A 22,496-nucleotide genomic window follows, 5' to 3' on the forward strand; every position below is an offset into this window, starting at 1 on the left:
AGCTTTATTACAATTCTCCAGCATTGCCCCTGAAGGATGCCTTGCCTACATTAGGCACTCCAGTAGTATCTGAACAGTCAACTATTAAATGTACTTATAAAAATTCATTTTTTATAACAGAAAAAGCAAAGATTACTTTCACCAAAGGCACCTATGTCTCACCTCTCACAGCCTTGCCCACTCTGCAGATTGTAGAATCCAGGGTCACAAGCACCACAGTCCCGGCCAGTCACGTGAGGCAAACATTCACACTGCCCTGTCACGGGGTTACAGCTGCTCTGCTGCTTCACTGTCCCATACGGATTGCAATTGCAGGCTAAGGCAGGAAGACAGAGACGGCAAAAGACACAAATCACCTGAGAGAAATACTAAAATATAAACAATCCAAAGAGATTCTTTAGACCTGTGTTGCCAGGTTGGTAGCTGCTGGTCACATGTGGCTACTGAGCACTTTAAATGTGGCTGGTGAGTCTGAATTGAGATGTGCTATAAACGTAGATACACACTGGATTTTGAAGGCTTAGCATGAGAAAGAACATATATTTCATTAATAATTTTTATTGATTACTTATGTTGGATATATTAAATAAAATACATTAGTATTCATTTCACCTGTTTCTTTTTACGGGCCCACAGGTGTCAGCCGCCATGACTGTCCTTCTTTATACTTTTTTAATGTGGTGACTAGAAAATTTTAAAAGACAAAAGCGGTTCACAATGTATTTCTATTGGACTAAACAACTATACATATTTTAAGAGACACACAAGAATTCTCACAATAAAGGGGCATTTAGCTGTGACAGAATCTGGTCAAAGGCTGATTACCTTTGCATTTGTCTGCTGGATTGGGAGCCAGGGGATTTCCAAAAAATCCGTCTTTGCACCGGTCACAATAGAAGCCAGCAGTGTTATAGATGCACTTCAGGCATTCTCCTGTCAAGCGATTGCAATTTCCAACTGCGTTGGGATCGATGTTGTCATTGCACTGGCACAGGCGGCAAAGTCTCACAGGGCCGTTTCTACCCAGGGGGTCTCCAAAGTAGCCATCATCACAGAGCTCACATCTCTTACCTGGGGATGAGACAATCTGATGTTATGAAAGAAAGGCCTTAGACATTTTTGGTGCTAGATTACCACTGGCTACAGGTAATCTAGTGTGATCATCACATGAGAGAAGACATGGTGCAGTGGAGGGCAGAGGACCTGGCCTGCAGCCCTGGCACGGGGCCAGACCACCAGAGTGATCTTGAGCACATCTCTATTTCCTCACTAGAAAGGAAGGACTTGGTCTGCCTACTTCACTTCAATTGTTGTGACAATCAACCCAAATCATGTATTAAAAGTGCTCGGTAAATGAGTCAAGCCCAAGGTTTATAAACCTCTCCAGTCTCAAAGGATGGCATATTCGTATATGTTGTTTTGGCAGATGATATTAAAAGAGATGAAGTGCCACTCTTGACACTGTAAGTTTCCCACACAACAGGGTGAGCAGAACCATTCTCTTAAAATGTAAGAGGCATGTGCTAATCCTTGTTCAGTATCAATTGGTACAGAATCAGGGCATGTTAGAAGAGAACTTAGAAATCATCAGTTGCTGACTGCTTAAAACATCATTCTCAGTAAACTATCGCAAGGACAAAAAACCAAACACCGCATGTTCTCACTCATAGGTGGGAATTGAACAATGAGAACTCATGGACACAGGAAGGGGAACATCACACTCCGGGGACTGTTGTGGGGTTGGGGGAGGGGGGAGGGATAGCATTAGGAGATATACCTAATGCTAAATGACGAGTTAATGGGTGCAGGAAATCAACATGGCACATGGATACATATGTAACAAACCTGCACATTGTGCACATGTACCCTAAAACCTAAAGTATAATAATAATAATAAAAAAAAAACCACACACACACACACACACACAAAATATTATAGCTCAGGGAACAGAGAGGATAAGTAATTTACCTGCAACCAAATAAGTGACAGGTAGAGAGGGAGAGCTAGAATCCAGAGCTCTTTCCACTGTACTAAACTCACTGCTCCTCATCCTCCCTTTTCCACTTTCCTACCATGATTAGTTCAAGTTGGGCTTGTGATATCTTTGTAACCAGTAGGGCCTGAAATAGACTCAAATTTCTGGTCAATCTGAGGTTTATTAATTCATTCAACAAGTATTTTCTGAACATCTACTATATACCAGCACTGTTCTAGGTCATTAGGATGATGTGAACAAGGTGGACAAGGTCTCTGCTCTCACGAAGCATATGCAGTGGTTGGTGAAGACCAATAGACAGACATACAAATAAACAAGATTACTTCAGATAGGGATAAGCATAAAAAATTTAAACAAAATAGAGCAGCATGGGGTGAAGGTGAGGGCTACTTTATATTGGTGGGTAGGGAAAGCCTCTGTAAGAAGGAGACATTGGGATAGCAATGGAAAGATAGAGAAGAGACCAGCCAGGATAATATCCAAGGGAAGAAAGTTTCAGACAAACAAGATAAGCCATGGAAGCAGTACAAACCCATGTAGGAGCATGGAGGTCAGAGTAAAGGATTTGGTTTTAGTGTATCAAGAAGCTATTGGAGGGTTTAAAAGTGGTGTAATCTGAGGTACATTTTGAAAGGACCATTTTGGCTTTCATGTTGAGATTGGAGCCATTGTAGGGGAGCAGGTGAAGCAGGGAGAACAATTAGGCAATCCCAGGTGAGAGATAACAGAGGTTTGAATCAGGTTGGTGATAGTGGAAGTGGTGAGAAGTGGTCAGATCTGAGATAACATCAGTAAGATTTGCTGACTGTTTCCAGGACTTGAAAGGAAGATGAATCAAGTATAAGCCCTAAGGTTTCAGCTTGAGCAACTAGGCTAATGGCAGCATATTTACTAAGATGAACAAGACTGGAGGAGAAACAAAGGGTTGAAGAAAAAGGGAGGAAATCAAATATTTAACTTGGATTTGTATAAATTTGAGTTCCTTTGGCTATGTGAATCAAAATCACAGCAGAAAATGGCTGACACAATCAAATCAGCACGGAGTGTAGGGAAACTGCAAGAAGAGTGTAGCACTTGAGACAGGCTCCGTACTCTGGGCCTCAGGTGGTGGGTGGGGCAGCTAGCAGAATCTAATGGTAAAAAGAGCTGTTTGGAGAAGGCCTCCCAGGAGCTGATTTGGCTCATCAATGATGGATTTGAGGTCATCAATCCAGAGAACCCCACAGAGAAGGGGCCATGGGATAAATACTCTGTCCTCACCCTCCTCCTTCTCTGTGAGCTCCCGTATGTGCTTTCTGCTGTCTGAATGCAAATGGAGCCTGACATTTGATGCAGTGCATGCAGGTCTCAGTCAGGGTGGAGAAAGGTGAACAGGGATGTGGAAAGGCAAGCAGAAGGCTTCTAGCCCACCACCCAAGTGGAAATGGCAAGTAGGTAGCTCAGGAGAGGTGTCAGGGCTGGAAATACAAACTTAGCTATCATAGATATAGAAAGGCTTTTGAAGCCTCAAGACGAGATTTGATCACCTAAAGAGGAGATGGTAGATCAAGGTGACATGAAAGCCCTTGGTTGAGAGATGGAGACAATCAGGTGATACCCAAAAGAGAAACGGAAGGAAACAAGGAGAGTGAGCCAGCCTCAGCTTCCTATTAGGAAAACCATAACCACTGAAACTGAACCAAACACAAAGATCCAAAACAATCTCGAAGCCCATTTCCCCTAGGTCTTTTTATAGAAGGGAACACTGAAAGCAGATGAAGCGAGCAGACTTACCAGTGGTGCCAGTAGGACAGTTGGTGCACACCACCTCCTTTGTCTTGGGGACAACAGCACAACTTGAACCTCCAGGACACGGACAGGGTTGGCAATCGGAGGAGGTGCCCGCAGTTGAATCTCCATAGTACCCATCACTGCACTTCTCACAGTGTGGGCCAGCCGTATTGTCTCTGCAGTTACAAACACCTATTTGGAAGGCAGGTGTGAGAAAACAGGCAAGTGTACAAGTATATAAGACAATGAGCACTTTCTTCACAATTGCTAAAGAGAAGTTAGGTCTAACAGCTGCCAAAGATCATCTCACCTGTCTCAGGATCACAGGTCTCGCTGTGTCCATTGCAGGCGCAAAGCACACATGGACTGTATGGTCCAAGATTAGGAGTTTCTCTTCTGTAACCTGAGAGGCACATCTCACAAAACTGCCCTCCATATCCCACAGGACAGGTGCAGGACTCTACCCAAGTTGCAGGGACTCCAGGCCCAGGACGAGCACTTGCCAGGGTGACATCATCCAAATATCCAGCACCTGTGTATAGTGAGGAAAAGAAAATCACCAAACTGGCTTGTTTTCCAAACCTTGTGTAAAGTCAGTAACACTAAAAAGTAACTAGACCCCAAATTCCAGAGAAAATCAGCCATTAGCTTAACTGGGCTCTGATACACTATAGATATCCACGTCTACCCCCTGGAGAAGAGAACTAGAAAACAGCATTTAGAACAATCATGTGGTACTGAGCGCTAAGTATCTGGAATGGTGGTATAGCAAACTTTTATTTATTAATTTATTTGTTTGTTTATATATATATTTATTTATTGAGATGGAGTCTCACTCCGTCTCCCAGGCTGGAGTGCAGTGGTGTGATCTTGACTCACTGCAGCCTCCGCCTCCTGGGTTCAAGCAATTCTCCTGCCTCAGCCTCCCCGAGCAGCTGGGATTACAGGCACGTGCCACCATGCCTGGCTAATTTTTGTATTTTTTTTTTTTGAAGAGACAGGGTTTCACCATGTTGGCCAGGCTGCTCTCGAACTCCTGACCTTAGGTGATCAGCCCACCTTGGCCTCCCAAAGTGCTGGGATTACAGGCTTGAGCCACCATGCCCAGCCCAAACTTATTTTTTTTAAAACACACACATGTACCCCTAGATTTGCTGAATTTTACAGTCCCCATCAATGTGAAAAATTAAAAGCATTAGACAATCATTTGGAGTGAAAAGAGATATGAACAAGAGTGTGGGGGGAAAAGAAGAGTTTATGTCTACAGCCATTAAGGAGTGTTTTCATTCTTTTGCTACAAAAGCAGGCACTACAGAGTTCAAGGATAAGACAGAAGGGGAAGAACCTGTCAACAGGTAATACTCAGGTGATATAATTTCTGCCCTCTGTAAAACAGCCAAAAAACCCTCCAAAAAACAAAAAACAAAAACTCTCAAGTAAAGTTCTAATACTCAGGGTTACTTCTTACAAGTATACAATTACTCCAAAGCCCAATGCTTTTCCATTTCTATAAGAAATCAGAGGAAACCTTATATTGCCTTAGACCAATGGTTCATCCAATCCAGTGGTGCCCCGATACAAGCATCAACAGGAACATTTTATCAGAGAGGTATAGGCCTCAGTAACATCATCATATTTCCCTGTAATCTCCATTCCACTCTAGTGTTTTGCAGTCTTATGCTTACAGCATATTTTTCATGTTATGAAATAGCACTTGCTGTTTATAAAATTCATTTGAAAATTAACCACCTAAGGCTAAAGGACACCTCCATTACTGCCCTAAATATACTACTTTAGTATGTTTACAGGTTTATCTTGCCTAGTTAGGTCATGAGATATGGCTTTATTGGTTACTGTGCTTCCAATTCTAAACATCCTTAAATCTCCCCATTCTAAAAATACTCTTTCTTCAATCTTGTTCCTACTCCCAAATTATAGTCCATGTCTTTTCCTTATAGCCAAACTTCTTAACAGAACATTCTTTATTTTACTTACTCAACTTCAAATTACTTCTTAAAGCACTGTGATCTTTCAGTTTCAACACCACCTCCCAACCTTTTTTTTTTTTTTTTTTTTTTTGAGATAGATCCACTCTGTAAACTCAGGCTGGTGTGCAACGGCATGATCACAGCTCACTGCGAGCTCGACCTCTTGGGCTCACGCATCCTCCTGCCCTCAGCCTCCGAGGTAGATAAGACCACAGGTGTGTGCCACCATGCCCAGCTAATTTTTTTGATTTATATAGAGAGAATCTTGCTTTGTTGCCCAGGCTGGTCTTGAACACCTAGCCTCAAGCAATCCTCCTGCCTCAGCCTCCCAAAGTGCTGGAATTACAGGCATGAGTCACTACGCCTGGACAGTTTTAACACTTCTTAAAAACAAAAACTCAGCAATGATTAAGGAATCACCAATCCAAAACCCAATGATGCTAGCTTCCTAAACTTGTTAATTGTTTCTCTTTCCTAAAATTCTTTTTCTCCCTTGGGTCTTATTTATTTATTTTACTTTTTTTGAGACAGGGTCACACTCCATTGTCCAGGCTGGAGTGCAGTGGCACAATTACCGCTCACTGCAGCCTTGACCTCATGAGTGCACGTGATCCTCTCACCTCAGCCTCCCGAGAAGCTGGGACTACAGGCATGCACCACCATACTCTGCTAATTTTTGTACTTTTTAGTAGAGATGGGGTTTTGCCATGTTGCCCTCGGGTCTTAGAGCATGGACTTAACTGTTTCCAAGATTCCATCCTCCTTTCCCATCTATATTTTCTGTCATATTTCCAAGTTTAAAAATTATTGCCCATATGTTGACAACCTTCTAAATCTGGATCGCTAGTCCTAATCTCTTCCTAAGCCCCACATTCATATTTCTAACTACTTACAAGCCATTTTTATCTGGATATTCATGCAGGCATTTCAAAAATCAACACATCTAAGCTGCAGATGCCTCTCCCAATACCACATCATCACTAACTCCACCTCCCCAAACAGCTGTACCTTGCTAGAGAAAAAGGTCCTTGTTTAAAACATTTTTTTAAGAAAAAAATTTTGGCTGGGTGCAGGGGCTCATGCCTGTAATCCCAGCACTTTGGGAGGCCAAGGCGGGGGGATCACCTGAGGTCAGGAGTTTGAGATCAGCTTGGCCAATATGGTGAAACCACATCTCTACTAAAAATACAAAAATTAGCTGGGTGTGGTGGGGCGTGCCTGTAATCCCAGCTACTTGGGAGGCTGAGCAGGAGAATCGCTTGAACCAGGAGGTGGAGGTTGCAGTGAGCCAAGATCATGCTATTGTACCACAGCCTGGGTAACAGCAAGACTCCGTCTCAAAAAAAAAAATTTTAAGTTTTAAACTCTTGTTCACCTAAAATTATAACAAAATCATTAAATAATTTATGACTTTTAATAATTTAACCAATGGCTCAAATTATAAATTATAATTACACAACAGTAAATAAAAAGAAATGAAGATGAGGCAACTTGAGCCAGTAGAATTATAATCAGATTTTTTTTTTTTTTTCTGAGACAGATTCTCATTCTGTTGCCCAGGCTGGAATGCTGTGGCATGAGCTCAGCTCACTGCAACCACTGCCTCCTGGGTTTAAGCGATTCTTATCCCTCAGCCACCCAAGTAGCTGGGATTACAGGCTTTCGCCACCCCACCTGGCTAGTTTTTGTATTTTTAATAGAGACGGGGTTTCACCATGTTGGCCAGGCTTGTCTCAAACTCCTGACCTCAAGTGATCTGCTCACCTCAGCCTCCCAAAGTGCTGGGATTACAGGTGTAAGCAACTGCGCCTAGCCTATAATTAGGTTTTTTAGAAAATCTATTTATATACAATGTAACCTCAACTGACCTACTGATCAATTGAGTAATCAATTAGTAAATAGTACTATTTACTAATTTTACCAAATTTTTTCCAGGTCCTTGAAAGCAGTTAAAAAATGCATTGTCTTTATATACAATTCATGCATAATGTGGTTGTTATATACTTCTCAGTGTTATATTATTAGGAAAGAGAAACTTTTGCATGATCATGAATCTTTCTACCCAATCATCTTTTTAAACAACTCTCCTAAATTATATAATAACTTACTTCTCTCACTGTATGTCCCACGGATCTTGATAGAGGTCAAATTGTTTAGGAGCCTCTGAAATTCAAAAGGGGTAAGAGCAGGCCTCCAAGGGTAATCTGTTGCTTCATGGAGCCTGGAGAGAAAGAAAGGGCCACATTAACCTCTGTAAGGATAATTCTGGATGTTGGGGAAATATTTCTTATTCATTTATGCCCCAACAATGCAATGCTTTAACAATCAAATCAAATAAAAAATGAGACTATTGGTTTGACAGTACAATTGGAAAAGATAAAGGTAAAGAAAGGAAGGCTCCCTTTTACGAAATCACCACAATAACCGAGAAGGTTTTCTTTAAAATACATCTAGAGGCCAGTTACTTAAATAAAGACACCACTTTCACAATGGTCATCAAGTCTCATTTTACAAAGAAGGTATCTTACCTGAAGACATACTTCACAGTGGTCTCACTTGGATAGGAATTGCCTTGAGCGATCAAGGGTACAGATACTCTTAAGCCAGCTCCCTCAAGCACAAGGTCTTCTGCAGAGAGGCGAGTATCTCGCCTGTCCACTCGAAAGGAGAAGGAGAGGTTCTGACCATAACTCAACACCTGCTTGCCCAAGAACTTTGCTGGAATACAGACACAATGGTGGCAAGAATGTGAGACTGAGATTAAACAGAAGCACACAGCACGTCAGACTGCTTTCTAGCCTTACTTACCAGGAGCAATGAAGTACCGAGGAAAGTAGCTGTCTGAGATCACGGCGATATCTTGCCTCTCAGAGGACCACTCGAGAGATGCTTCAGAGCCATCTCTCTGTTCTACACGCCACCCATCCTCATCTGCAGGTACAGAAGGAAAACACAAGCACTTTACACTGTAAACATCCTGAATTCAGGTCCTCTATGTACCATAAAAATGTGTAAGACCACGCCTTGTATACAGAAAGGCATCAATAAACATTTTTGAATAAATGGATCCTATAACAGTACCTATATATGCTATACCACTCAAACTATATTTTACTTTATCACTAGCTATATAACATTTGTACTCACTATTCATTGAGATAAATTCTAAAGCCAAAATTACATTTTCATTAAATTAAAAGGCCAAACTACAAAAACTATGCATGCTAAATAATACAAAGTGTTGCCAGCCATCAAAAAGCCTTCAAATAGTTACTGATTTTAATTTTAAAAATATTTTCAGTGTAGTCTCACAGTTCTAACAGGTTGGGGGATGAGGTCTAAATTACCAATCTGAAAGGTAGAGGAGATAGAATAAACACTGTAGCCAACAGCATTTGTACAGACAGAAGAATGCCCAAAGCAGAAGCAGGGTGTGCAACCCCGAGGATTAGATGATTCCAGATTAAAAAATCCAGGTTTGCATCTGAAAAAGATTAACACACGATCAGTTACTTTTTTTCACTTGAAATATGGTAACAGAGAAAACACAATGCAGCTAGAGAAAGAATGCACTACCTTTCACAATTGAAGCCTTCGACATTGTCTTTGCAAACACATCTTCCTGTTTCAACATTACATTCATCTATGCTGCCAGAGGGATCACAAGAGCATGGCCTATTCAATGAAAAATGGATAAAACAATCAGAGAAGGGAGAAAAATTCCACTCTTAAAGTCAGCCCTTTCTTTTACATGTTAACAGATTTTTTTGAGACGGAGTCTCGCTCTGTCGCCCAGGCTGGAGTGCAGTGGCGCAATCTCGGCTCACTACAAGCTCCGCCTCCCGGGTTCACGCCATTCTCCTGCCTCAGCCTCTCCGAGTAGCTGGGACTACAGGCGCCCACCACCACGCCCGGCTAATTTTTTGTATTTTTAGTAGAGACGGGGTTTCACTGTGGTCTCGATCTCCTGACCTCGTGATCCTCCCGCCTCGGCCTCCCAAAGTGCTGGGATTACAAGCTTTTTTTTTTTTTGAGACAGAGTCTCACACTGTCGCCCAGGCTGGAGTGCAGTGGCGCCATTTCAGCTCACTGCAACCTCCGCCTCCAGGGTTCAAGCAATTCTCCTGCTTGAGACAGGGTTTCACAATGTTGGCCAGGATGGTCTTGATTTCTTGACCTCGTGATCCACCTGCCTCGGCTTCCCAAAGTGCTGGGATTACAGGCGTGAGCCACAGGCGCCCAGCCAACAGATTTTTTAAAAAGAAATACACATAGAACAAAATGGACCCTAAAGTCATTTTTTTTGAGACAGAGTCTCGCTCTGTCACCCATGCTGGAGTGCAGTGGCATGATCTCGGCTCACTGCAAGCTCTGCCTCCCAGGTTCACGCCATTCTCCTGCCTCAGCCTCCCGAGTAGCTGGGACTACTGCTGCCTGCCACCACGCCTGGCTAATTTTTTTTGTATTTTTAATAGAGACGGGGTTTCACCGTGGTCTTGATCTCCTGACCTCGTGATCCGGCCACCTTGGCCTCCCAAAGTGGGCGTGAGCCTAAAGTCATTTTTATATTTGGTTTCAGTTTAAGATAGTCATCCCATTAAAACTCTGCTTACTCTCTGTACAAGCCAAACCCCTTGCGGCTCACCATTACAGCTAGTCCTCAGTGTTGTTGACAATTATTACAGGAAAAATGTTTACCCTGCTGCCAATAAGCCACAAGATCTATTAATATGTGTTGACTATATATAGATTCTGCCCCCTTCTTCTGGCTTTGAAAATATTTTACCTGCATCCTGCTTCAGTGAGAGAATGGAATCCAGGCTGGCAACGGTCACATTTGTCCCCCATCACTCCTGGCTTACAGCTGCATCTGCCATAACTATCGCACTGTGTGCTTAGAGAGCCTAAAATGTAAAGTGCCTATTGTCAAACAAAAATTCGGCCAGTAAAGTATCGCAAGGACAAAAAACCAAACACCGCATGTTCTTACTCATAGGTGGGAATTGAACAATGAGAACACATGGACACAGGAAGGGGAACATCACACTCTGGGGACTGTTGTGGGGTGGGGAGAAGCGGGAGGGACAGCATTAGGAGATATACCTAATGCTAAATGACGAGTTAATGGGTGCAGCACACCAACATGGCACATGGATACATATATAACAAATCTGCACAATGTGCACATGTACCCTAAAACTTAAAGTATAATAAAAAAAAAATTTCGGCCAGATACGTAAGTAAAATCAATGTGTTAAAGATAACTGGTAATTAAAAGCAATGCCTGAGAACCAGTATGCAATCTCCTGATGGTCACAAAGATAATAAAAACCAAATTTTAAATCAGAACTTTCTCAAAATCATGCCCCTTTAAGCCATGGGATTTTAAGTTTCTAGACACATGCTAAGATGAAATTACTCATCAATGTTGAAAATCACTTTGTACCCAATGAAACACTGCACACAAGATCAGATACTTCTCTGTGGGCGATCACAGCCCCTTAAGGCCCATATCTAGAATTTAAGTATATATAGGCCTAAATGACAAAAATAAAGGTCAAACTCTTGAAGAATGGGCTAGACTAAGAATGCTGTGCATCTCTGTACACACATCAACATGCTAAGAATATTTCAGCACTCTAAGGAGATTAAACAAAATCATTAACAAGGAAGAACTCACAAAGCAGTTAACCTTTTACAGTCAAAGTTCAAATTGTCTCTAAGATCCTGTTGCTAATTATTTGCAGAACCATTACTCAGGCCACCACCCCCCTCTTACATACCAGAAACTCATCTGAAAGTTCAACTTGGTTAAAAAAGGTGGAGGCGTGGGGTAAAGACAGATCTTGACTCATTTCTGTGTTACAATAATGTACACACCTCCACACTTAGTTGTCCAAATGCCTTGGAAACAAAGCTTTCCTTTCTGGGGGTCCACGGAACTATCATTTTGTCTTTCAAGCCATCTTCCTGTCACTTACCCACAGGACTACAGTGGCATGGAGAGCAGGCTTCATTGTTTCCAAGGCGGAAGAAGTTCTCCCGGCACCTCTCACAGTGGGCGCCATCTGTGTTATCCTGGCAATTGGTACAGTGGCCCCCATGGCCAGTGGAACGATAGAGTTCAGAGTCGAAGTAGCACTCCTGGGATCGACCATTGCAGTCACAGGCTGTCGGTCAAAGCACATGAGTTACATCAGATCTGGGTACCTTTAAGAAGAGCATTTTAAGACTTAAAATCAAACATAATTTCCCACATCTCTGAGACAGACAGATGGTGGTAGACTAAGAATGATTACCAGATGCACTGTTCATTAACAACAACAAGAAGGCCAGGTGCAGTGACTCATGCCTATAATCCCAGCACTTTGGAAGGCTGAGGCAGACAGATCACCTGAGGTCATGAGTTCGAGACCAGCCTGGCCAACATGGTGAAATCCCATCTCTACTAAAAATACAAAAAATTAGCCGGGTGTGGTAGCAGGTGCCTGTAATCCCAGCTACTCGGCAGGCTGAGGCAAGAGAATAGCTTGAGCCCAAGAGGCAGAGGTTGCAGTGAACTGAGATCACACCACTGGGTGCCAGCCTGGGTGACAAGAGCTAAAACTGTGTCTCAAAAACAAACAAACAAACAAAAAACCAACAACAACAAAACCCAAGAGTATGTCAATAAAGGGTATATATAGCCAAATGATAAAGAAATGTTCCTCCCTCTAAAAAATAGCACCATCATAAGATACAAGGAATTCTCGTACTTAGAAAATAATCTGCCTCCAGGTAATTGTTCACATACAAGTAAAAGTCAAGTCAAATTACAATTCTCCTGAATCTTTAGCCTTTATTCTAGTATCAACTCCAAAAACAAAGTGCCATTTTATATGCAGGCTTCAATTTACCTTAACTTTTTAGGCCTCAGATGAGTCAAATACCTTAATACGCTAACTTCCAAAGTGCCAGATTATTTATATATCTAGACTGGGGTAACTTGAGACATATGGGTTAAAATTAGTGCCACGACAGATGAAAGCAGAATTAAAAAGAAATCTAGATCCTCCAGAAAAATCCATGTACAGGGAAGCCTCAACTCCAAATGGGTGATCTGTTAAGTAGCTATATTCCCTGCAGGGCACAACCATATTTCAAGACCAAGTATCTGTAGTCACAACAATTCCTTACTATATTTATAATAAAAAGATTTTTTTCTGAGTTATTGATTCTTCCCAAAATGTAGACAGTATCTTGAAGAGTAAACAAAAAGAAGTTTTATTTGGTTTCAAATCGAACAGGATGTTGTTTTAAAAAAATATTCGAATACATCTTTTTTGGAAAACATTTTTCTTTTTTAATGCAGACTTCTTCTAACCAAAATCATGAACACATTTTGATTTGTTTGTTTTTTGGAGACAGGGTCTCACTCTGGAGTGCAGTGGTGTCACCATAACTCATAGCAGCCTCAAATTCCTGAGCTCAAGTGATCCTCCTCCAGCCTTAGCCTCCCAAGTAGCTGGGACTACAGGTGTGTGCCACTATACTCAGCTAATTTTTAAAAAAAATTCTGTAGAGACAAGGTCTTGCTCTGTTGCTCAGGCTAGTCTCAAACTCCCAGGCTCAAGTGATCCTCCTGCCTCATCCTGCCACGTAGCTGGGAGTACAGGCACATGCCACCATGCTTGGCTAATTATTTTATTTTTTATTTTTGCAGAGACAGGGTTTCACTATATTGCCCAGGTTGGTCCCAAATGAGTCTCCCACCTTGGCCTCCCAAAGTGCTGGGATTGCAAGTGTGAGCCACCATACCCAGCCCCTTTTGTTCTTTTTCTCTCTTCCTTATGATCAGTTATTTCATAGTACAGTATTATAATTGAAAACTTTTTTAGAAACTTGAGTTATTGCCACCAAAAATTAGAGTTTTGTTAAGTTAGTTTTAAAGTGCCCTTTTCCTTCCTTCATTAGCTATTTCCCTTCCCTCAAGACGCCCTAGCTTATCCCTCAATCCACCAAGCCCAACCCACCTGAAGATCTGATGTTCTGAGACGGTGAAGCAGAATAACACCACTGTCCACACTGTCCCAACCTACAGCCAAAGCAAATGCCATGGCTCCCTCCTTGAGAGAAGGTAGTTCTCTTTCCTAGCCCTAGCATCCTGACAATTAATGTAGTATTGTCACAACATCCAGAAATGTCACTCTTTGAAGTGTCACAGTGCTGAAGGGACCAACGAGAAAAGCCAATTGACTTAGTTCCTCATCAAAGTCCTTTAGCTACAGTACTCAGTTCATTTGCTAGAGGTGAACTGGCAATGTTTGGTTCTTTAAGTAACTTCCTGGATAGACTCAAAATACGACATTATTAAGCAGAATGCTTTTCAAGCACACATGTCCATTTATTTAGATGCCACATATTAGGAGTATTTCATTCTTGTACCAGCCTTTATTGTATAGCTTCCAACACTGAATATTACAGTTCAGTAACGGAATTAAAGAAGGTCAAGCAAGTGCTTACAAATGTTAGAGGCGGCTGTAAATTTTACTTGCAAATCTTAGGATTTGTTGAAAAGATGAATAAGAAAATCTCCTCTAGGCAGTTCTGTGGAAATAGTCATGAGTTAAGATAGTGGTCCCTTCTTGGAGTTTCTGCTAATAATTTTTTTGTTTGTTTGTTTTTGTTTTTTGAGACAGAGTCTCGCTCTGTTGCCCAGGCTGCAGTGCGGTGGCGCAATCTTGACTCACTGCAACCTCCGCCTCCCGGGTTCAAGCAATTCTCCTGCCTCAGCTTCCCAAGTGAGTAGCTGTGATTACAGGCGTGCACCACCACACCTGGCTAATTTTTGTATTTTTAGTAGAGACAGGTTTCACCATGTTGGCCAGGCTGGTATCCAACCCCACAGGCCTCCCAAAGTGCTGAGATTACAGGCGTGAGCCACCGTTCCCAGTTTCTGCCAATAATTTCTGCAAGTTAAGAGTTATCTCCTTTTTCTCTTTATTCTTAACAGAATATGATAAAGAATATTTGTAAGGACATAAGAAAATTATTGCTGCTTTAAAATCATGATTAAAAGGTTCCCTTCTCCTGAGATTTCTTTCTCTATCTGTTCAGAATAAACCATGACATTATGAAGGGATAAACAATGTTTTAAGTTTTTTCATTTTACCTTTTTTTCATTTTTACCTTTTTCTAGGAATACTAGGACCTATTCTTCTTCCCAAAGCTACCCACCTCTCCATTGGGGGAGCGGGAAAATTCTCCCCATTGTACTCTTTAGTGAGATAAAGAAAAAATAGTTTTGAGAAATAATCTTGTGCGGCCAGGCGCAGTGGCTCTGGCCTGTAATCCCAGCACTTTAGGAGGCCGAGGCAGGTGGATCACCTGAGGTCAGGAGTTCGAGACCAGCCTGGCCAACATGGTGAAACCCCATCTCTACTAAAAACACAAAAATTAGTTGGGCGTGGTGGCACGCACCTGTAATCCCAGCTACTCAGGAGGCTGAGGCAGGACAATCACTTGAACCCAGGAGGTGGAGGTTGCAGTGAGTTGAGATCACTCACTCCAGCCTAGGTGACAGAGTGAGACTCAGTCTCAAAAAAAAAAAAAGAAAAGAAAAAAGAAATAATCTTGGAATGGCCCTCTTAGCCTAGAACTCATTATATTTGATACATGTTAATTACTTTGGCTGCCTGAGCATTGATAAAAATAATAGTATTTTAAAGGGGAACAAAGAAGACTAGAGAAACCATATTCTGGAGTAGACTACACTGGCCCAGTATTTGGATCTAAACAAATTTCTAAACCTTGCAGATGCTGCTCCAACTCTGGGACAAGTGTTCATGAAGGAAACACAAAACCCTCAGTTTGCCTTTACAGTGAATTGCCCTCATCTATGACTTTCCTCTGACTTGAATGCTACTCAAATTACAGAACAAACATGGCCCTTCAGAGCTTTCCTTTCAAGGAGGAATAAAAGAAAGTCACCCATTCCTTCTTCCACCCTTGGAAGTCCTCAAGACAATTGACAGACTGATGCCATGGGGCACTCACGCAGGCATTCACTGGCACTTTCTGCAGTTGCCCTCCTCCACGGCCGGTCATTGAAGAAAGGAAGACACTTTTCACAGTCTACTCCATATGTGTTATGTTTGCAATTACACACCAGCTTATCAAATTCGTTCTTCATACACTCACTTGCGTGTCCATTACATTTACATCTGGGGAGAGAAGAGACACTCCAAAAAATGCAACAGCTGCAAAGTCCCAGAAATGCACACAGAAAAACTACGTACACAAAGAAGTAAGTTTTACCATTCAAAAGTGTAAACTGAGGAACTGAGCAAGATTAAGTAATGGATGTCTGAATTTTTAAGGATGAAAAAAAATTAAACAAGGTAGCTTTACTTAACAGGGGTAGGGATTAACCAGACATGAAAAGAAAGTCCCCAGTAATTTCTGAGGCTATCTGTAGGATTAATTCCTGAAGTCAAACTTGTGTGTCAAGAGGGAGCAGAATGTAGTGGTTCAGAAAAGCATGGACTCTGAAGCCAGGCTGCCTGGGTTTGAAACCCTTCCCTGTCACTTACCAGTGTAACTTAAACCTCTGTGCCTCACCTGTAAAACAGGGATGATGATAATGCCTATTTCATAAGGTTATTGGGAAGATCAAGGAGTGCTTTATTTATGTGCTCAGGATTGCAAAACCACAAAATAAGTTGATGAACATCAGCAATTATCTGCCATAATGATTTTAAAGTATTCCGACCTAAAGGTGGTGAGACACATTAGATACCTCACCCCCATATGGATGTTTGGTAGTCAGACTAATATCCCCTGAGGTTGTCTGGAGCAAGAATCCCTGAAGGATCCCCTAGATGCAAGTATGATAACAAATTAAGGACTCATGGAAATTCCCATCAATACGAATGTGCACCAAGGAGTCGTAATGTTCCCCTCACTTGCTTCCTTAATGACAGCAATCAGTCTCATAGCTTCAACTACCATTCACTGATACACTAAAATACTTCAGAATCGTTGACAGTGTAGCATGACGAGTCCCAAATTTAGATCTCCAGCACTCATCTTCTCTCAAGCTCTTATCCTTGACTGCTGCACAAACTTTGATGTCCCCCATGACCTGAAATTTTACATATGTATAACCGAACTCTTCAGTTTAGCTCATCTTCTTTATTTTGTTAATGGTGCCAACCATTCTCCTGATCACTAAATCTTAAAAGCACCTTTGACTGAAGTCCTGGTAACGTTTCCTTCACAATAAAATGCATCTGTATGTTCCTTTCCATTCTGCTGCCACCAGCTTAATGTCATGTATTTGTTGCCTAACCCAGCATCATAACAGGAATATAAATTCCCTCAATTGTACACTATTTTTACTCTGTTTGCACATTAATCCTCCTGGCCCACTGTTTTCTTATCAGAGTCCTACTCCAAAAACTCTGCCTGATTTCTCACTGGGTACAGTTCCCACCAACTTTCACTAAGCACCAATCCCATACCGGAAACAATGTAAGCAAAAATAAGTTTTCTGCTTTTGGGATCTCATGGTCTAACACAGGGGAGGTAAGTCCAAGATTCTTCACCTGCTATTTAAGGTCTCTGGCCACGAAACTATCTTTCTGGTTTACAACTCTACAAATTCATAAGAGATTTTCCTTCAGTTAAACGGGTTTATACTCTCCCGTCTCTAAACTTCTGCTTATGACATGTCCATCCTCTTGCATCCAACCAAGGCATCCTCTCGTTCCTTATCCAAAGCTTTCAAGACCCAGCTCAGATGCCATCTGCTTCTCTAGCCTGGCAGTTTTGGATCATTCTTGATATGTGGCATCTTTTCTACTGCTGCTTTATCTATTTTTTAAAAACAGGTGATTACCAGTATTTCAGTTTTCACATATTCATACATTGCCTACCCTGTTCATTTGTAAGATCCGAGAAGGTCAGGATTTCTCAGTAGGATAAGGTGAGTCTTACCCTTCCTCAAGTGCTTCATAGTGCCTTTGCACTTAAATTGTCAGTAAGAATTCACTAAGTGTGTGGATTTGACAAGGTTTTGGAAAACCTACATGCTTAGTTTCCAGAACAACAAGAAGATCTCACAATGAAAATATCTTAGGCTGCTGTCTGTCTTTCCAGCTAAGCATTATCATACAGGAAGGACTGCCGCTCCTATTCCTGCTAAAGAAAATATCTAACAACGGTATTAACATAGTTGTAAACAAGTTGCTAGATTCACCTCTATGCAAAAGCTCCAAACACTTTCAAGACTAATTTAATAGTTTACTTACCTGCCACCCACAGCAAAATCAGAGATCGCATAATAATAGGACTTGAGAACTTTGGGATCGTTAAACACTTCATCTCCAAAAGTGTTCAGGCGATTAAGAGTTACTCTGATGTCAGTGGCAGTTACCCATTCCTGTCAGGAAGCAAAAATAGAAACATAAAAGAGAAGTGGAGGGACTGAAAATGATATAAATGTGACAAAATGTTCTAAATCACTAACTTATCATTTAACTTATGCCCTCTTCTAGCACTAAATCTATTATAATACTCAATGACTTCTTTAATTTTCTAATATTTTTCTCCTTGACTCTTCCCTTCTTTGATTTGTTACTTTACTACTCGGTGTCTCCAAAAACAAGGATAATAACTAATTTCTTTGCAAGGCTGCTGAGAGGCTTAAATAAAATATAATGTGCAGCATACATTAGGGACTCGATACACATGCCCCTTCCCTCCATCCTGTATCTGCACCCCAAATCCAGTAAGGGATACCAGCTCAGACCTCACGGGGCACCACACTTGGATCAGAGATGCTGGTTATTGCCTGCCCCTGCCCTTTTTTTTTTTTTTTTTTGAGACAGAGTCTCGCTCTGTTGCCCTGGCTGGAGCGCAGTGGCGCGATCTCAGCTCACTGCAAGCTCCACCTCCCAGGTTCACGCCATTCTCCTGCCTCAGCCTTCCGAGTAGCTGGGACTACAGGCACCCACCACCATGCCCAGCTAATTTTTTGTGTTTTTAGTAGAGACAGGGTTTCACTGTGTTAGCCAGGATGTTCTCGATCTCCTGACCTCGTGATCCACCCGCCTCGGCCTCCCAAAGTGCTGGGATTACAGGCGTGAGCCACCGCACCTGGCCACCCCTGACCATTTTACAGCATCTATTCCTCCCTGCCAACCCAATCCCCTACTGACAGATCTGAGGGAGATGCCCAAGTACTCGCTAATAAATCATTACATAGGCTTGAGCCAATAGGATGTTGTCTGTGTTTATCTTGACCCTCCCCACAATATCACCTTCTCTCTGAGGCCTTCCCTGGCCATCTTATCTAACATTACTACCCCTCCCCAACTCCCTATTTCCCACTCTCACTTTATTTACATTGTCTTTTTCCACACACACCTTCCCCTTCCCACCACACTGTAAGTACCATGAGGGCAGGAAATTTCTGTTTTTTCCACTGCAATTTCCCTAGGATGCAGTAGGTATGCAAACTATTATTTGCTAAGTGAATGAATGAATTTGAAGAAACCACAACTTATCAAGTTGGTAGGTGTACCATAATGGCGGAGGACAAGAATGGGGGCTGTAGAGTTTTTCCCTAGGTTTTATGAGATCTAAGCCCTTACACTGAGCTAATTTTAGGCAGATGTTTACATGCGTAGTAGAATGCTATACTAATGGTCCCAGTGAATCATGTCTGCTAGGGCCCACATCTAGTGCAGTCTCTTTCTCTGCTGACTCTAAGCTTGGGTGTGTGACTGGTTTCAGCCGAGGGTACATCAACAAATGTGACATAAGCAGAGGCTTGACAAGTACTTGTGCACAGGGACTCACCCTCCCAGATCACTTCCGCTGTGGTGTAAATCCTGGTCTAGCTTCCTGATGATAAAAGACTACAGGGAGACAGAGACCCAGGCCCCAGCTGACCTGTCAGGTGAGTGACCCAGGCTAACATAGAATCATGAGAAATCATAAATCGCAGTTATCTAAAACCATTAGGTTTTGGGGTGGTGTATTACATATAACCACTCAAAGACAGCATTTCCATTTTAAGTCTTTCCTAGGGACTGCACAACAAAATCACCTTTGGAGAAGAAATAAGCAAGTGCAGAGGTGCAGACATCTATGTTTTCAGAAGGCTCCAGGTGAGTCTGGGAGGCACAGCTCTGATTTGGAACCACTGCCTTAAGCCACACTAAATACCTGGCATATAGAACAACATGGAGAGCTCATAAAAGCTAATCTCCACAAAGCCTTCAAGTATAATTAGAAAGGAAAAGAGACAATGATTTCATCATATCCGAACTTGGAACTCCAATAACAACTCCTACTCATGGCCACAACGGTAGGAATCTTTTAGTCGTCTGTAATGTAAATAGCTAAACATATTTCTGTGTTTAATGCTTATTATGTCTTCTACAAGGCTTCGACCTTATCACAGCTGTCTTTGAATAAGAGCTTCTCAAAAAGCGAAGCCATTTTTTTTTTCCTAATGGGCATCTTTAAATAACAGACCCTGGAGCTAGACCCTGCAGGTTTTGAATCCCAGTTCTGCCACTTAAACTGTGTGATTTGGGGCAAGTTATGTCCTTTCTGGGCCTCTGATTCCTCATCTGGAAAATGGAGACAATAAAAGTATCTACCTTACAGGGTTACTGTGAGGGTTAACTGAGGTAGAAAATCAAAGGGCTTAGAACAGTGCTTGTCACATTATAGTATGCTATAGTAAGTGCTTTAATAAATGTAAATTATTACCATAAATAAATACATGCTTAGTAATACTTATAATATGGTGAAACCAAGAAGGGTCTTCTTTCCCATCTGGGAGATTGCGGCTTCTGCAGGGAGGTTTAGGGAGCAATGAAGAGAGGGAGAGAGGCAAGAGTTCTCTCTCATTGTCAGATCAGCTAAAAGTCAAATTAGCTCAACCTCCTTGGCAACTGGATATCAGAGACAGAGCTCTTACATTCAGAGACACATAATTCATGTTACTGCATAATGAAACTGACTGACCATGTCTATGCAGATGCCCACAGCATTTTTTTTAAATGCGAGGTCATAACCCATAGCATTTTTACCACACAGTCTCATTACCTCATATAGTCTCACTAGTTTCTACGGCATAAAGAGCAACAAACATCACAATTCTTACAGTTGGGGAAATAGCTCAAGACAGGCTGACCAGGTGTACAGTTAGCAAAGGTGCCAGAAAACCACAGTTACAACTTTGTATCACTGCATTTTTCTACTGACTACACTGTTCTTTCTATTGTTGCCTCATCAGGACTGGAAAATGCAATAATTTGCTGTAGGAAAGAAAGAAGTCTGGCAAATGTTTGCTAGCTGATCAACTTAAAGAGTATTTGTAGGTCGCCTCTCCACTGGGCATTCAGTCTTCTGCTTTTCCTTTTCTCTTTTCTTTTCTTTTTTTTTTTTTTTGAGATGGAGTCTCACTCTGTTGCCCAGGCTGGAGTGCAGTGGCATGATCTCTGCTCACTGCAACCTCCACCTCCCGGGTTCAAGTGATTCTCCTGCCTCAGCCTCCCAGCCAGGGTAGCTGGGATTACAAGCATCTGCCACCATGCCTAACTATTTTTTTTGTTTTTGTATTTTTAGTAGAGACAGGGTTTCACCATGTTGGCCAGGTGGGTTTTGAACGCCTGACCTCAAGTGATCCACGTGCCTCAGCCTCCCAAAGTGCTGGGATTACAGGCATGAGCCACTGCGCCTGGCCCTGCTTTTTCATCTATCAAAATCAGCTACTCTCTCGGCCATTTATTTTGAACACAACTTATCTCCATTGCAAGAAACACTTTTTTGCAAGGTGTTGGCAAGCACCCTCATTGCTCACCATAACCTCAGAGTTTACCAACAGCTTTCACATTCATGCTCTCCCAGCAACTTACAGAAATACAATGGAAGGGGGGCAACTGGACCCACAGAAAAATATATTCTTATCTTTTGCCACTGTCCAAAACCATACAAGTAGAAAGAGAGTCCCTGAACATAATAATGGTGAGAAAGAATAAGAAGATCCAAACTAGAAACCCTAGAAAAATGGGGTATTTCCTATTTAGAAATCACAATAGCTTTTCATATAATGTACACAGCATTTGAAAACCCATTATCAGACTTTCTTGTTTCAGTCAACTGACATAGGCCATCCCATGTGGTTGTTGACTTCAGCCACATGCAGCAGCATCTCCAATTCTGTGTTAAAGTGCTGAGTACAGCATGAGGCTCATCAGCTTTTCCATAATCAAATAGCCAGGACATATGAAAAGTTCACAGAAATCTGAGCAATACAGAAGAATTCCGTATTATGGTGTATAAGGAATATGCATGTAGAATTCAAGAGAAAAAAGAAATCCTTCTCAGACAGGGAAACGTTTCTATCACAATGTTTAAGTACAATGCTATGGGTACCTAAATTAATATCCTGTTACTAACATCCATCCTTTTAGGTGATGAGGAGTTTCTTTAATGATCAGCAATGGTGCCAGACAAACCTAATCAAAATTTTCTTGTGTAAAAATGAAAGAAGATGGCATTCTTAAATATCTTGCTTCAACTGTTCCCCTTTGCTAATTTAAAAAAATACATTTTATTTTGTCAAATCAAAAAATAGGTAAGAAAAGATCCAAGGAATCTGGGTAATTAGGTCAAATGTTCTCTTCAAAAGGGCAGAAGGAAAATGTTTCCACCTCAGGTACAGAGACTAACATTAAAATTG

At 41.7% G+C, this 22,496-nt stretch overlaps 1 protein-coding gene across 1 annotated transcript in view; it reads right to left on the reverse strand.

The window, feature by feature from the left end:
* The window catches only part of LAMC1 (laminin subunit gamma 1), a 124,081-nt gene that overhangs the window by 19,794 nt on the left and 81,791 nt on the right, over positions 1-22,496 (reverse strand). The window contains exons 3-15 of the mRNA XM_003264438.3: positions 18,046-18,176; positions 15,791-15,957; positions 11,737-11,925; positions 10,542-10,659; positions 9,332-9,430; positions 9,103-9,239; positions 8,564-8,686; positions 8,284-8,473; positions 7,864-7,976; positions 4,078-4,299; positions 3,771-3,959; positions 826-1,071; positions 163-316 (exon numbers count right to left, since the gene is read on the reverse strand). Of these exons, the coding sequence (XP_003264486.1) occupies positions 163-316; positions 826-1,071; positions 3,771-3,959; positions 4,078-4,299; positions 7,864-7,976; positions 8,284-8,473; positions 8,564-8,686; positions 9,103-9,239; positions 9,332-9,430; positions 10,542-10,659; positions 11,737-11,925; positions 15,791-15,957; positions 18,046-18,176 (2,078 nt within the window). The remainder of the gene's footprint in view (positions 1-162; positions 317-825; positions 1,072-3,770; positions 3,960-4,077; positions 4,300-7,863; positions 7,977-8,283; positions 8,474-8,563; positions 8,687-9,102; positions 9,240-9,331; positions 9,431-10,541; positions 10,660-11,736; positions 11,926-15,790; positions 15,958-18,045; positions 18,177-22,496) is intronic.

The sequence above is a fragment of the Nomascus leucogenys genome, chromosome 9 (genome assembly GCF_006542625.1).
Source record: "Nomascus leucogenys isolate Asia chromosome 9, Asia_NLE_v1, whole genome shotgun sequence".
In the NCBI taxonomy this organism is placed as follows: Eukaryota; Metazoa; Chordata; class Mammalia; order Primates; family Hylobatidae; genus Nomascus; species Nomascus leucogenys.